Below are 15,759 nucleotides of genomic sequence, written 5' to 3'. Positions count from 1 at the left end.
GAACAAGAGCGAGAGCGAGAGTGAGAGAGAGATAGAGAGAGAGAGAGATAGAGAGAGAGAGAGAGAGAGAGAGAGAGAGAGAGAGAGAGAGAGAGAGAGAGAGAGAGAGAGAGAGAGACAGAGAGAGATGAGATGAAGAGGGATGTTAACCACTCAACACTCCGGTTGGCTACTATGTGCTGGGGGACTCAATAAAGATCGCAGTAGAAAGAGTACGCAGGAAACCTGAAGTTACTTTCAGCGCAAATCTTATGAGGATTGAATAAACATGTCATAAAAATAAATCTGGAACGTTAACTTTTACGCAACTTTTGTGTTATATGTCACGTACCGCCGACTTGATTAATTTTCGTTTACCCAGGTATAAATTTATCCTATCTAATCAACACTTTTCTCACTGTAGCTTAAGTACTGGTGCATAAATGAGGTGTTCGTCGTGAGGCTGAAAAACATTCAGATAAAGGATCTCGAGAAACGTAACTTTTCCAAGGACAGATGCGGTGGGCCCATGTGGTTCTAGATGGTTCTGGAGTCGTACTATTTTGATTTGGAAGGCTTTATTTTTGTTCTCAGAAAACAACAACGTAGAAGTAAGCCTTCAAAAGCAATTCAGTAAATTGGAATAGTAGGTCTGTCCATCTGTGTACTGCTAAACGGACAAGCCCCGACGTAAGATACAACCCCACGGTTCTGGGCGTTACGTTGTCTTACGGCCGCCATTGTCATTTAAGTGTGACTCGGATTCGAAGTATTTCAAGAGCGTTTAATTGGGCCTGTCCCTCAACTATGACAATATCCTAACAAAGTAGCCATTACTGCATTAAATAAAGAGTTCGCAATTTACGCGAGACACTGATTAATCACCTGGAATATATTGCTTACAATTAGTACGCGAGAATGCTAAATGTTTGCAACAGTTCATTGAAGGGCCGCAATTGTGATTAACGTTGTTGTTGCGATTACTGCAACGTGGAATAGCCATGAAGGTCAATACACTTATAGGCAGGGCTCTCACGTACTGTCGTCGGAGCTCGCCGTACCTCCGTGCCATGGCCTCTGGGTGCTGTCGTAGTTGTCGAGAAGTGTTTCCAGCAGCTGACTGGTGAGTGCCATGTCGGACTCTCGGCTGTCCTCTACCTTCTTGTGCACCTGCGAGCTCTGGACTGGCCGCGACCACTTGCACGAAGCCCTTGAAAAGGTGTGCAAGAGCAAGTAATACTCAGCATGCGGTTTACCTTAATGGGGGTGAGTGTAAACTGCTTAAAGGATGGGTAAAAACGCCAGGCTTAGCAAAGCATGGCGTTTTCTTGACAGCAATATTGAACCAGAGTGTTCATTGGAAGCAAAAAAAAAAAATGATATCTGTTGCAGAAATAATGAAAAGCATTTAACTACATCTCAACACATATTATATCAAAGGCAATAGAAGGCCAATAGAAACACAACGGCATCTATATAATAATTGTTGTAAGGAATATGCGGGCTGCTGGTTCAATGAAATGTAAATTAACACTTGTTGAAGTCGAAGGTAGGAGAAAACGAGGTCTACCGTGCACGAAATGCTTAAATGGTATTCTTCAGGCCACCGAGAAGCATGTAGCCGAGCATAAAAGGAATACTTGTCTCAAGCAGATAACATAGGCGTTTTTATATTCATGGTGTGATCAGGAGTCGAAAGCGACTCAATGGTGCGTAACGTAAAGTTATGAGAGCAGTGAAACGGATCACGAGGCAGAAGCCAGCAGCCGAATCAGCCAAACTTTTTGTTCATAAGAACTGCTGTAATTAGCCAGCTACTTTATTAATATAATGTTAACTACTCATAGATCGCTGGCGAGGTTTCTTAGCACACAAGGAGGAGGGCGATGTTTGCTGCAGACGATTCTACCTCTGCGTGAATTGCCGGCAATCGCTCCGCCCGAGCGCTGCCTTTGATCCCAATTCAAGAAGGATTAAATTTACCGGCAGGTCTTTCAGCGCATACGAACAGTTTTGTAAATACATATCAAGGATGGGCAATTATCCTGCGGCTTCACAAAGTCCATCTGCAGGTTAATGTTGCGCTTAATTCTTTTGATGTTTTCACTTTAAACGCAGATCAATTTGCATAACCTTTTTTGAACTTTTCTGCAGAAGAAGCATTTTGTTTGCTACCTTTTCGTGCCAAAAGCGTGAAACCACAAAATTTAGGAAGAATATTTGTTCCTATGTATTCTCCTACAAAGCAACAAGGAGCTTTAAAATTTCTTTTTATATTCATTCTGTTCACAAACAGAAACACTCACACACAGAATGTGGACATGCACCTCGCTCCCATTTTCTCATCCCTCTCTCAGCAGCGGGACTGACTGTAAGTTACGCTTGAATGACACTTGATTTGCTATGTGCCCAAGATTCTCTTAGCTGAGTAATATCAAAATGAAGGGTTTAAGAGCATTAGTACCGAGTGGCGCCGTTATAAGATTCCTATCACGTGAGAACGTTCTCCAAAAAAAAAAAATATGGTAATCAATTTTTTTAAATATGTCAAGGCATGTTTCAAAACAAAATTTATAAAATTCACACATAATTTCTAGTCATATCTTAGTATTTATTTATTAATTAATTTATTTAATTATTTATTTAGTAGTACCTCAAAGGCCTTAGGCATGAGCGATGGGCTGAGTTCAGTGAAGCAGTGACTCGAAGAAAGCCTTGAAATGAAGCAGGTCGGAGTTGTGCACGGCGACGCTGTGCTGACCGTTCCAGTACCGTACCTTCTATACGCCGTTATGCCAGCCGCGTCACTCCACATTGATGATAAACCATCCCGCGAAGGTATAGCGCTCTAGCAGACGTTCCTTATCCGCTCTTTTCATCGTTACAAATACCTCGGCTGTGACCGTTTCGCTCTTACAGGATGCATAAAGGGTCGTTTCTCTTCGCGTGCTACCAGTAAATCGAGTAGCGTGGGAAAAAGCGCTTCCGCATCACCAAACATGATTGTCGGGTGCATTTCTGCGTACACGGTGTCCATGTTGCTCCTCCGACAGTGTGGAAGGAGCACGCTAACTCTGAATGAAGGTGCCTGAGAAAAAAAAAAAAAGAAGAAAGGAAGAAAAGAAACGAACACACACACACACACACGCACACGCACACAAAGTAATCGATCTATAGGCACGGGAGCTTCGGCGGAAGTTCGTTTACTATTGCAGTCGTCTATCTTCGCGGAGTTCGTGCCGGGAGATGTATGTAAACTCAATTTCACTCCGATCATTTCGGTAAATGGGCTCGGAGACGAGAATAAAAGACACACGTATCTTTGCTATAAAAGAAAAGAAAAAGACAAAAAGTATTTCGGTACCTAATACGCCAATGAAATAACGGCAAGAGAACCTCTTACGGTTTCCTTCCTGCGGTTCGGTCTTGTGGACGGTCGCTTTCGGCGTGTGAAGATGGCGACGACAGTTTAGCACATGTGGGTGTGTAAACGCAATGCATGAAGGCAACAATTAGAGAATGCACGATGCTATGTACTAATAGCGTGTACCAGGGCCGGTATCCGCAAATAACTGTTACGTTAAAAAAAATGGCGGTAAGAGCAAATTCCAGTCAATCTTGATGGTGGACACATATTTAGCGAAGGCGGGTGGCCAATGGCGACGGGCAAATTGCGAATGAAAATATTTACGAATACCGAACCGTGATATTATTGAGCCTGGCGTTCACAGTACCTATATACATATATGTAAATAGTGCGCCTATTATTCGAAATGTGTATAGTGTATATATCTTGTTATGCCACATTGCGCATGAAGCCGACACGATGCAATCCACGTATTTCTTTCACAACTTCCCAAGTTCTTATTTCAACGGGATAGCGTTGAGGGCCCCCTGTCACAGAAAATCCTATGTCGGCGTCGGTGTCAGCGGAGTTGTCCGTGAGTGAAAATTTTCGTATGTATTTACGTAAATGTATATGCCACGCCTTGCTATATGACATTCAATATATGCGGGTTATATCGACACACCATTCTCCACACCAGCGTTCGCCTCGAGCGTTTCCCGGTAAACATTACGGTTACATAAGCTGCAGTTGCCGGGAAGCGGAATAAGAAGTCGGTAATCTTTGAATCCTATCGCGTTCGGCTGTTAAAAGCGAAACTTAAGTGTCCTCCATCTTTTTTTCTCTCTCTCCGTCCTCGCTTAAATAGCATTCACAGCTAAGCGGTAGCCAGTTTCATGCACAGTGAACTTTTGAATTCACTATTCTTTTTTTATTATATGTCAAGAAGCAAATATCAGAGCGTGTTTACATTATGAGGCGTATATCTTCGGAGTTAAGAAGCCGTACAAGTTGTGTGGAGGCGTGTTATGATTTGTCAGGATTTGCACCAGCTGACTCATGCGGGCAATAAATGGCTAAGCCAGAGGCTCCTTGATATTGCAGGTTTACTTAACCAAGGCAGCCTACATTAAGCATTATGAACGGTTAAGACAAAATCCTTCACTCATTTAGTGATCGACGTCGAAAAAGCCATACTGAAACAGTTCCATATGGAGTCTAAAATGTCCATTTAACTTCGCATGCATACCGTGCCATTCTTAAAGAATCGATATAAACTGCACATAAGGTTTTCGAAGAATCCGTCAGGATCGGTCAGAAAATAGATGGAATTATTGGAGCGCACACGGAACATTACCGTAGGGAGGGCCGGTGATGCGAAATATCATAGAAAACTAGGTTTGGCGCGTTTTATGGGAATCGACACTGTCTCGCGAAGAGGAACGCGATGCGCGTATTCGAGTTCTGTAGTGTCGGTCTTCGTGAAATTACTGGCAGTTTACTTCTACGGGTTTCTTCGCAGCAAAATTTGATTCGGTAACGGTGGGTCGCCTTGTGCGATCTGCCGCAGGCTAAAACTAATTTCAACTTTATGTCATGGCGCTTTATCTGCCGCACGAGCTTTGGAAATGTATTTAGGGATTGTTGGAAGCGTAAGAAAAGACACATGACATTAAAGTACAAACACGGGCGCTTACTGAGAGCTAACGTATGATTTAAAGAAAATGTTTACTAAAGAGAGCAGAGGCGCTAGCAGGTTTTCACTAAAAGGCAGCCCAGCAGCCACTCTTATCAGCTGTGCGCTGCAACCCGCATGAATAATTGGCAGCAGACATAGGATTACGCCACGATCAAGCGGTGTACAGAGACCACGACATTCTATTTCAGTGGCTACCTGGGCTCTGCAGCGTCACTATCAACGAATGTGCCAACAAATCTGCCCGTGAGGCACATGAAAAATGTGAATGAACCTCGATACCATTGTCGAGAATGGATGCAGCGCGACACCGAAGCGGTCTTGGACATATTATAACTATAATTAAATGGAATACACCGTAGTTTATCAGCCGGTGCTTATATGCCCTGGACCCACATACGAAATTACAACTTTTACCGGGTTTTAACCGACGGGAGGAAACGTTGCTGTGCCGCCTGCGAATAAGAGTTTCTTTTAAAAACGCATACTCATTCCTAAATGGAATGTCGGACAGGGCCAATTGCAGCACATGTGGTGTTGAGGAAACCCCCAAATATCTCTTATGTGACTGCCCCATATACGAAGATGAGAGCGATGCCCTTAGGACAGCTTTGGGGCACTTAAATGACAGGCCCTTTACAGAGGAGAAGATCTTGGGCCCGTAGCCTCGTGCGTCTGCTATGTAGAAGGCTACGAATGCACTGCTGCGTTCTTTTAAATGAACAAGCCTGTATGATTGCCTGCGACTAACTAAGTGATGAGCGCTTGTCTGTGTAACGGTGCAAAGTATGAAGTTCTCTTTTCCTTCTCCCTCTTTCAATTCCCTTTCCCCCTTGCCCATTGCAGGGTAGCCTACCGGGCTCAGCCTGGTTAACCTCCCGGCATTTCCCTTATGACCTTTCTCTCTCTCTCCCTGAGCTAGGAGCATCTAAAGAAAAAGAAAGAAAGAAAAAGTATTGTCTGTTGTGAATGGTTTTTGTAAGAGCATGCGCGAAACTGCTATCTTTTCTGTACCCTTCCCATATTATATAAGTGCCCCACAGTATACGTATAAGTGGCTCTATAGTATATAAGTGCCCGCACTGTTAGCGGCTGTGTTCCGTCTTACGCTTAAATCACACAACGAACCCCGTCAACAAGCCTGGGAATATAACCTGTAGCCACCAGCATTCCCATTACCACCAGCCAAGTAGTAGTTGACCATTCTCTGAAAAAGTTATTTTCTGCGTCAACAAAACAACGACGGTCACACTTCTTGCAGCATTGCCCTATTGCATAATATTATTTAAAACGCGACGCTAATCACGCAGAAAAAAAAAAAAAAAACTGCCCGAGAGAAGGTTGGCTCATACTTGATGTTGAACTTGCATACTCGACGAACTTTTCAGAATAATAACAAGCGCCCGCTTTAACAAGCTTCCAAACACTGCACTGAAGAGACTCATGGCCGGTTCGGCGAAACATGACTCTTTGGCACAACAGAGTTGCAGCGCAACGAACACTTACCCGAGGGCGAGAAAAATTGCTGCAACCGCCGAGTCAATATTTTTCATCAAGCTCTCGGGTCTGTGGTGCACGGCTTCGGGGAGAAGGCGCAGTCGCAAAACATAAACTCCGCACATCTGAGTAACGACCGGGTAAATTGCTATCGGCAAATTGCTGTCGCCGACCACACGCCAGTTTCGAATGATGAAACAAGACCCTGCCACACTTCCGTAACCTTCCGGTGAACAGCTCCCCTCCCCCATTCCCTGGCCCGCCCCCTCACCCCCCCCCCCGAAAGAAAAGAAAGAAAGAAAGAAAGAAAGGAAGAAAGAAGGAAAGAAAGAAAAACATATAGGAGGAATGCCTTTCATTGCAGGAAGTTAGTAGTGTACAAAGCCAGAAAAAAAAAAAAAGACAACAAGAACCAGGCACTAGAGGTATGTGGCATTTCGTTTCTTCAACGCTCAACAGATGACGCTGCTTTAATTAAACGGAAGCACATTAACGCACACACCGACAGAAAGAGCAAAAGTATAACAGGAGTAAAACGCTAGTGGGTTGGAGTAACTGTTAATGGTTCCTTCTTATTTTGTAGTTGTCGCCGCGATGGCATCTATAGGTGGCGACCGCTGCAATTTGCGGCTGTAAGAGAAAGTTTGATGACACTTCAGAGAAGTTCTGACGTTGTCCCTGCTTGCATTTCTTTCTTTCTTTCTTTCTTTCTTTCTTTCTTTCTTTCTTTCTTTCTTTCTTTCTTTCTTTCTTTCTTTCTTTCTTTCTATTTTGATCATGTTCTGTCGTGACAGGGATTTGAGTATCGCCATTTATATAAGAGCAATCACACAAGTAATCATCAACTCTACACTTATATATAAAGTAGTGATAACGATTTCCTTATCGAAGCTTATTGTGTTCAACCAAAGGTAGCCAAGCAGTGCCCATCATTTCCTTGGAAAGCCATTTTGAACTTGAAGTAGCCAGACAACCGTGATGACTTGTGGGGCGTGCGCAGCGGTTTATGCTGCAATATCGAGATGTATCTCTCTGTGAGCACAACCTATTGTAACGCATCAGCCATGTTCTTGCAGTGTCACCCTCTTCGGCTGTTAAAGAACCATTCGTATTTCACGTTCGGAGCGCTTCGTGTTCGTTGTCGTTATGCGCAGGGCAAGATCAGCGGGGCGGCCGCCTAGATTCATCGCGCCAAGTAAGCTAGCTACGGAAACGTACAAAGGGAAACAGTGCGTCGGTGCTGCTAAGCTGGTCGTCAGTACGAAAGTATAAGGAACGCTTCCTATGGAGTCTCGGGTGCACAAAGACGCGCTATAAGAACTACAAGCGAAGCCCACTGCAGGAAAGTGGGGCTCGAAACGGCAATAAAACGGACAGTGCGTACACCTCGCTTCCTCTACAAATCCGCGAGCATTGACATGTGCGGGCGGTGCTCGCGAGAAAGTATGAAGGACGTCGAAACGAGTTTCCGTAGCGCCGGTCCGAGCGTAGACGTAAGGGCGCGAGCTTCTTGGCAACTGGCATCTGCCGTAACTCCGAGTGAAGGGTCGCCCGCTCCAGTCGGCAAGCTTGAGTGGATCACAAACACGGCGAATTTCTTCCCCGCGCCTGATGGAGCCGTACCAAGGTGGCAGCCTTTGGGTGACAGAAAGTCTGCGTTCAATATTATGCTAGTTGCACCGCGCGAGCAGATGGCGGCATGACGGCGATCGAGCTTAGCTGTGGGGTATGCGTGATAGAGAGTGCGCGCTTGTCGTGCAAATTCGCACACAGCTGAGTTCGAGGCGCAAGACCAATGTTACCGTACTGTGTCCTAAAGACAGAGAGAGCTTATGCAGCAGCAGCGGTCATACATAAGTTAGAGCTGCAATCTTCGTGGTCTTATTTTGGAGAACCGATATCGTTGTAGGCTAGCGCTAAAGTGTGCGTTTATTACTTTTTTTTTGGAATAGTTGCTGAGGGTACTCCCTCCAGTTTTATTGGCAATAGCAGGTCGCATTATAGCGAGCGAAAGAAGACTCCCCATCGAGGATTCGACTTCTAAGCCGGTGGCGCGTGAGACATTAGTCAGCCGTCGTTCCGTCATTTCTCGTCGTCGTATTCCAGTGTTGTTCAGCGCCTTCATGCCGTCGCCACGAGCAGCAGCCCCCCGCTCGCCCTCATAGTGCATCCGAAGGCCGTAATGGTCGAATGAATGCGACGTTGAATCCCCCTAAATAGTACGAAGCCACCTGAAAGCAGCAGTTTTCCCAAAGAATTGCACAGAGAGTGACAAAACTCAATTGTTGGAGACCGAGCGTAACTTAATCATTCCGTGCTAATCATCATCATCATCATCATCATCATCAACATCATCATCATCGGCGTCGTCATCATCGTCATTATTATTATTATTATTATTATTATTATTATTATTATTATTATATATGGAAACATGCAAGCACACAAAGGAAAGAGGGAGCGAGAAAGCTGACAACTGCCACCGCGAGGGGCACAACGCCTGCCTACTCTTTCGGGACGAGAGAAGGAAAAGAGGAGAAGGCGAGAAGAAGATACGAAACAAACAAATAGGAAAGGAAATCAGAAATAAACAAATGACAGAGACACGGACAGAAGAAAGTAGGAACACGGAAAAAATGTCTATAAACGGGAGACCAAATCAGTTTTCTGCACGAAAGTTAGCAAGGCTCTATGTGCCTGGTCGCGTTGAGCAGCACTCCCCCTCGGAAACAGGAAATCGTTAAGGGTCATACACTTCAGTCCAATCAGTCCATATTCCTTAATAAGCAGTGCACGTTGTGTGACTCGCAGGAGCCACACGACGTACACGACGGACTGTCCACACGTCCTTGACGATACAAGCCTTCGCGCAACCAACACAGAGCCAACTCCTAATTTCACTTACAGTGCTCTAGCACTACGACGCTAGCCACATCCATGAACACAGGGAGGGAACAAGCCGTTTGCAGCACGGTGGTCTGGGTGCTGCTTTAGGAGGTATCGGCGGATCAACACACGGGCGTTGTCAATCATACTAGAAATTTTTGGCCAGTCACTTCTGTTGTTAGCACAAGTTGAAGCGAGGCGATCATTGTCTTCATTTCTAGCAATACCCACGTGCGAAGGCATCCACTGGGCAATGAGGGACACCCGACGGGAAGTAATATTGTCGGCGGACTCTATTATACTGCGTAGAATTGGGCTATTGGCATTCTTTCTCAACAGCCTGCGAAGGGCAGCACGGGAGCGTGTAAGGATGACGACCTTCGATGTGCTTATTTGTTCCAGTACGTAGTTCAGAGCAACATCAATCGCTGCCAACTCCGTAGTTGTTGATGAGGATAGATGAGGTGTTCGAAACACCCTTCTTATGTCAGTCGAAGGGCAGAAGAAAGCTGCTGAGGGCCTTGAGCATCGGTGCTTAACTATGCGCCCGTGAATACTTCAATATGGTCTCCATATTTTTCAAATAAGTGCAGCTGGGTCAACTGCAATAGTGCTGAAGCAGGCTGGTCAGACTTGTTGTGTATCACGGGAATCGAAATATGAGTAGATAAGCGGAATTTGTTGTTGTGTTCCTTTGAAGTTATCAGCGAAGTAGTATGTTTTGAACTGCCAGCAGTGGCAGCGAACAATGCCGCCATTTTTTCCACGCGGGAGAAAGGTCGCTGAATCAGCCGGTTAATAAGTGCTTGTCCATCTGATGCTCGGTGCAGATGCTCTACACGATATAACGCTCTCTGGTCTGCTTGCAGCCTCAGGGGTAGCTGGTATGCTTCAGTGAGTAATGGAACAGACTGCGCCTCCCGAGGTAGGTCAAGAATGGCTCGGAGGGCAACACAATGGTCCCGTTCCGATTGAGACATCAAACTAGGCTGCACGTTCAACACTGGCAAGGCATACATCACGCCAGAAAGTACAGAAAATCGATATAACTGTACTGCAGTCATCTGGTCACAGCCGTCGCCCCTAGCAGTCAAGGCGGCCACATATCTGAGTAGGGACTGCGATTTGCGTTGCACAGAGATGGCGGCAGGGCGCCACGATAGGCGATGATCAATAATTACGCCCAGATAGCGGTGTTGCTGTATCCAATCTATCGGTGTATCTCCGAGGTATAGCCGGCTCACGGTTTGACGAACGCGTTGTCTAGGATGATACACAATTGTGGCTGACTTAGCGGGTGAAATCTGCAGATCAATTTCATCCATGTACTCTGATGCAACATTCAGAGCTCTGTGCAATATTCCACGAAGACGTGGACCATGGTGTGAAGGAACGCTGATACGCAATGCGATGTCATCAGCATTGATTGCTATGCCTATCGGAAAGTCACATTCTTGAGGCAATCGGCTTAGAAGTCCGGCAAGTACGCTGTTAAAGAGAAGGGGTGATAAGACGCCGCCTTGCGGTACACCGCACTTTACAGTGCAACATTCACTTGTTGCTCCTCCAACGCGTACTTTCATTTCATGCTCCGATAGAAAATGACCCACAAAACGAAGCAAACGACCCAACATTCCCGCTGTCATAACTGCAAAAACAATCGCCCTGTGTGGTACCGAATCGAATCCTTGCTGTATGTCTAGGAATAGTAATATGCAGAGTGCTTGTTTTCTCTGGCAGATTTTTGGGACACCTATTTCCTATTATCTTTTGTTCCTTTTGCCCCATTTTCCCAGCACAGGATAGCCAGCCGGTCTGAGAACTGAATAACATCCCTGTCTTCCCGTCCATTTCTCCTCCTCCTCCTTCAAGCGATGATACAAGGCCTGCAATGCTGTCAGGGCTGAACGATGGCGACGAAAGCCGCTCATGACATCAGGAAAGAAATTCAGTTACTGTAATCTGCTATCTAGACGAAACAGTATCCTTCGCTCGGTGAGCAAGCATAACTAGCATATGTTATCAGCTTGATAACATATGCTAGTGATATTGGCCGGTATGACTTAGGGTGTTTTGCAGGACGCCCACGCTTTAAAACAGGTATCCCCTCAGATCATTTCTATTCATAGGGGATCAGACTCGCTCGCCACACTCCCTTATATTCGTCCAAGACGACACATAGTTATCCAAGTAGCTTAATATTACAGCTCAAGATACCGAAGCGAGTGTTCTCAGCGTAGCGCCCGTCATGAACTCAAGTATACTGCGATCAGAGTAGTTTGCTGTTGCTGCTGCTCAGCCGTAAACAGCGTCGTATTCACACGTGCGAGCGATTAATGCGGGGCGCTCTCTGAATGTGCTATGCATTTGCTTTAGTGAGTCCGCATTACAGCGTGCGATGTTCAACCGTGTGTTTTACATTAACTTGCCAATGAAGCGTAGCATGAAAGCGTGCTCTGGGAATCAGCACAGAACGCGGCGACGTGGAGGGACTGGTGGGATAAGGATACCCGCGATTCACACGACGGCTGTCCTGATTGCCAGACACCAGTTGTAGTTTTCGCTACACTGCCAGAATGTTGCAAAACGTCAGTGACGCGTTAGGCACAGACAGACATAACTGCGCATACAATGCTTACTTTATTTGCTTTCTTTGTCCGCGCGTATCAGTTTTCATTGGAACTTCTGGGGGCACTGGCAGGTTGCCCATGGCAGACGCAAATCGACTTCCGTACAAAGCGTAGCCCGTAGCCCGAGATAATGTTATACTGGGCACCAAATGGCGGCTGTATGGAATAACGGCGCGCGCTTACCTGGCCCAGGTCTGTTCTAGGCTGCGAACGTGAGAGACGGTAGAGGAAGGCGGTGGGTGGGGGATGCGGGGGCAGGTATAAGGCGGAGAAGGGCGCTTCTTGCTGACGCGGAGACGTGATTATCTCGGGCCGTCAGACCACTGGTAAGGAACGGAGCTAACAAGGTAGGCAAAGCGTCGCAGTCGTCCGTAGCGCTCATCAAGCGAAATGTGTGCCGCACTCTGCAGAAGCACACGTGAACGGCGGCGACTAACAAGCAGAAAATGAGGCCCTGATCAGATTTGGAGAAAACGCGCCGCGCGGTGTCTGAGGCATCGCGACAAAGTGCTGACCGCATACGGCTGCAGCGGTGGGAATAACGGAACACGTAGAGTAGCGAGAGTGCCGGATTACGACGTAGGCACGGTACGGGTGTGCTTTGAAAATCAGACCGGAAGAAAAAAAGCAAAAAAAGAAGTGAACAAATTTTGGGGAAAGCTTGGAAATAGCGCGACAGCACATTAAGGCAAGAAGTAGTGCGTGTAAGTGCCGCTGTTGAAAGTGCCCCTGAGGAACGATGACGTATTCCGACAGACTTACGCAATAAAGCAAAGTTTCTCAAGGCTCTGATTCGTGTAAGTCTCTCCTATTTGTGTACACAAAAAGCGCGTAATACGAATTAGGTTAATCTATACGCGAGCAAACGCTAAGCTGTCATACATGAATATAGTCTTTCTCCCTTTTTTAAGCTTCGAAGGTTAAGCAGTGCTTCGGTCTCTTGTTCGTGCACCAGCTTTCTCTCTTTCGTGTCACCGGTCATCGCATACCTTCTTTCAACTTCAATACTGGGCAGCTGCTCTCTGGAGACAACTGTTGACACTTCCCTTTGTCTAGTTCGCGAGCTCTCAATCCCGGCGTCTATATTAAGCTCCGACCCTGTCAAAACAAAGCTCACATCCTCGACCTTTCTCTCCGCGCTGTTCTTCAGTGCCTGCCTTTCACCTCTTGCGCACGGAGAGATTTAACTTGACTCAGCAACTGAAAATGATTTCTGTCAACAGAAGGCCCGAGATTTCTACCTTCCTCCTGCCTGTGCTTGGAAGCCAAGGAAACACTGTCAGCAGAAGCCCGTTGTAAGACTCCAAATAACGAAGACGATGCCAGAACGTCGTTTCTAACCTCCTTCTGCTTCTCTCGGTTCCTTTCTTCTTCTTATCTCAATCAATGTCATGTTGCGCCAGAAGGCAGCGTTCAGTGAAATTGACTTTCTCGAACTCACGCTTCGTTTAGTACCACGCTCGGGATTCCGTCACAGCCACACAAGGCGCTGTTGTCTATCCGGCTCACCTGTTACGACAGAAGATGCGTTCTTGTGCGACGGGAAAGTGCAAGTAAGAAAAGTTACTTTAAGAAGCTATGACTCTTGCCGAAGTTGGCACAATGCGTTGAAATTAAATGGTATACAAAAGCGAAACTGAAAGCGCGTCACATGCTTCGTAATTTATCAGATACTCAAATATGTTCATAACGGTTACATTTTTTCATATATGCTTCAGGACAGGAGTTGGGAAATACTTTATGTTCTACTCGTGTGGCAACAGTTCAACAGTTGCTTTTACTGGGATGCCAGTTTCACTGCAGTGTTAAATAACCTATCTTAACTTATAGACATCATCAATCAGAATAAAATATTTGTTCCATATTGAAGTTAAGCTTCTGCAACATAACACTCTTTGAATGCCCTATTTAAGTTATGCCCATCAGGTATTGGAAATAACTACCATTTCAAACAAAAATAAAATTGATCTTCTGCAGAGCAAAAAATAATTACGAGTAGTTAATAGTCTTCGCTGCAGAAAGCACATGACTCCATTTCTTGTAAATCATACCGTCATTAAATATGTTCATCTCTATCGCGGCTGGCTTGTGGATTCTTCTTAAAAAGTGTCTACTAATTATAGGTCTGAAGCTGGTCACTCTATACGTTTGGATGCACTCATGCATAATAGCAGAAGTACGGAAAAATGCTGTGTTTCAACGTATACAACGTCTACTGGTCGCCAAATCCTGTCGGACACATTATTATGCATGCTGGATTACTTGCATACACTTAGTTTAGTGCAAAGCATATCCTTGTCCGAATTACAGAAGCTGTCATTTCGTGATTGATAAATTATGTTGTTTTTTCCGTGTCTTTTTTTAGTGTTTACGTAAACCCGCAGCACACTTATAGAGCCTTTTCACGGCGATTCCGTGGATGGCGCCATGTTTGACCACGTGACGACGGGTCCATTACTTGCCTCAGTCGCCTCCGTGTTTACAATGGATATGCACGACGCCGGTGCAGCTCAGAAAAGCTCTGTTTTGGCGGATATCGTAGACAGAGACTGGGTGGACTTCACGAAGCTTTGGTCACAGCTTCAGAGGACATATAAGCAATTTCGGAGCTCAATACGCCTTGTCCAAACAGCGTGAGTAGTACAGTGCTTGTACTAAAAGCGGGGCTAGGAATATATTCCAAGCTGTCCATACTTCCCGCTTAGTAATTAAATTAGGATAAGTGTGTTTCGGTCTTCGTTCTATATTTGGCAAAGAGTATAAGCCAGCGGCTTGTGATGTTTCTGACTCATTAACGTTCCTCGGCTCGGTCACTATCGGATTGTTTCTTTTCTGCCTAACAGATCGCGAGTTTGCTCAGTTGCGATATATTTGTTCTTGCTACGCACCAGCTTTCTAACGTAGATGTTCTGTTCTTTTTAGTAGCTTGGAGGCAAAGACGTATGATCGCTAGTCGCTCGCTTAATCGGTGAACTGTCACGAAATGTTCAACTTTGAACATTGGTATGTTGTCGTCGCCATCACCCATGCTTCAGCGCATCGATTGAAGAGTGGGTCCATTTACTTATCTGTGATATGTTGGTGATAGAGTGGGCTTAAGTTTGCGCCTGAGTTGGAGTGGATGTGTCTAAATAACGTGGGAGAAACTCGCTATGCCAGTAAGTGGCACTACTCCCTTTGTCACTTTGTAACGAGCGGTACTCACTCTTGTCAACGCTCCGAGATTGAAGCCCTTTCTTTAAAGGTTTGCGATACAACGCTGACGGATCAGTCACGTTTTCTTTTATACTCGAGGAAAGCCATGCATTCCGAAGGGCCGGCGACACAAGCAGTCGTTATGCAGCAGCGGTCCGTGAACTTGCCCCCACAGATTCGTTCCATTCCTTAATGTGCCAGTTACGATATTTTGCAGCCAACTACTGCACATATCTTCCCTCTACAGCTCCTTATTTTGCAGTATGAGTGGAGAACAGCGGGTTAGCGAACACCCAGGTGAATTTTCGATAGCTGATCGCACAGTAAGAGGGTAGAAGCGGTTATGGTTTTGCACTCATGCACTTTCGCTGAGGCAACGTGCGGTGCGCCGCTGAAAGCGCCATCTCATTTCTGTAGAGCTAACTGCTCCGATAAAACGGTCTACACTGTTGCCAGCTTGTGTTTATTTTACCTACACAACTTGGTGTGGCGATGCAGATTGCTTTTTTGTTGTTGTTGTATTGTTGTTT

The 15,759-nt window shown here is 45.7% G+C and overlaps 1 protein-coding gene across 1 annotated transcript in view; it reads right to left on the bottom strand.

The window, feature by feature from the left end:
* Positions 1-1,859, bottom strand: part of LOC126536683 (gamma-aminobutyric acid receptor alpha-like) — a 56,660-nt gene extending 54,801 nt beyond the window's left edge. Inside the window, exon 1 of the mRNA XM_055073794.1 lies at positions 1,020-1,859. Within this exon, the coding sequence (XP_054929769.1) occupies positions 1,020-1,113 (94 nt within the window). The 5' untranslated portion in view covers positions 1,114-1,859. The remainder of the gene's footprint in view (positions 1-1,019) is intronic.
* Positions 1,860-15,759: the final 13,900 nt, after the last annotated feature.

This window comes from Dermacentor andersoni, chromosome 4 (assembly GCF_023375885.2).
Source record: "Dermacentor andersoni chromosome 4, qqDerAnde1_hic_scaffold, whole genome shotgun sequence".
Taxonomy (NCBI): Eukaryota; Metazoa; Arthropoda; class Arachnida; order Ixodida; family Ixodidae; genus Dermacentor; species Dermacentor andersoni.
This window is presented reverse-complemented; position numbering and strand designations above follow the sequence as displayed.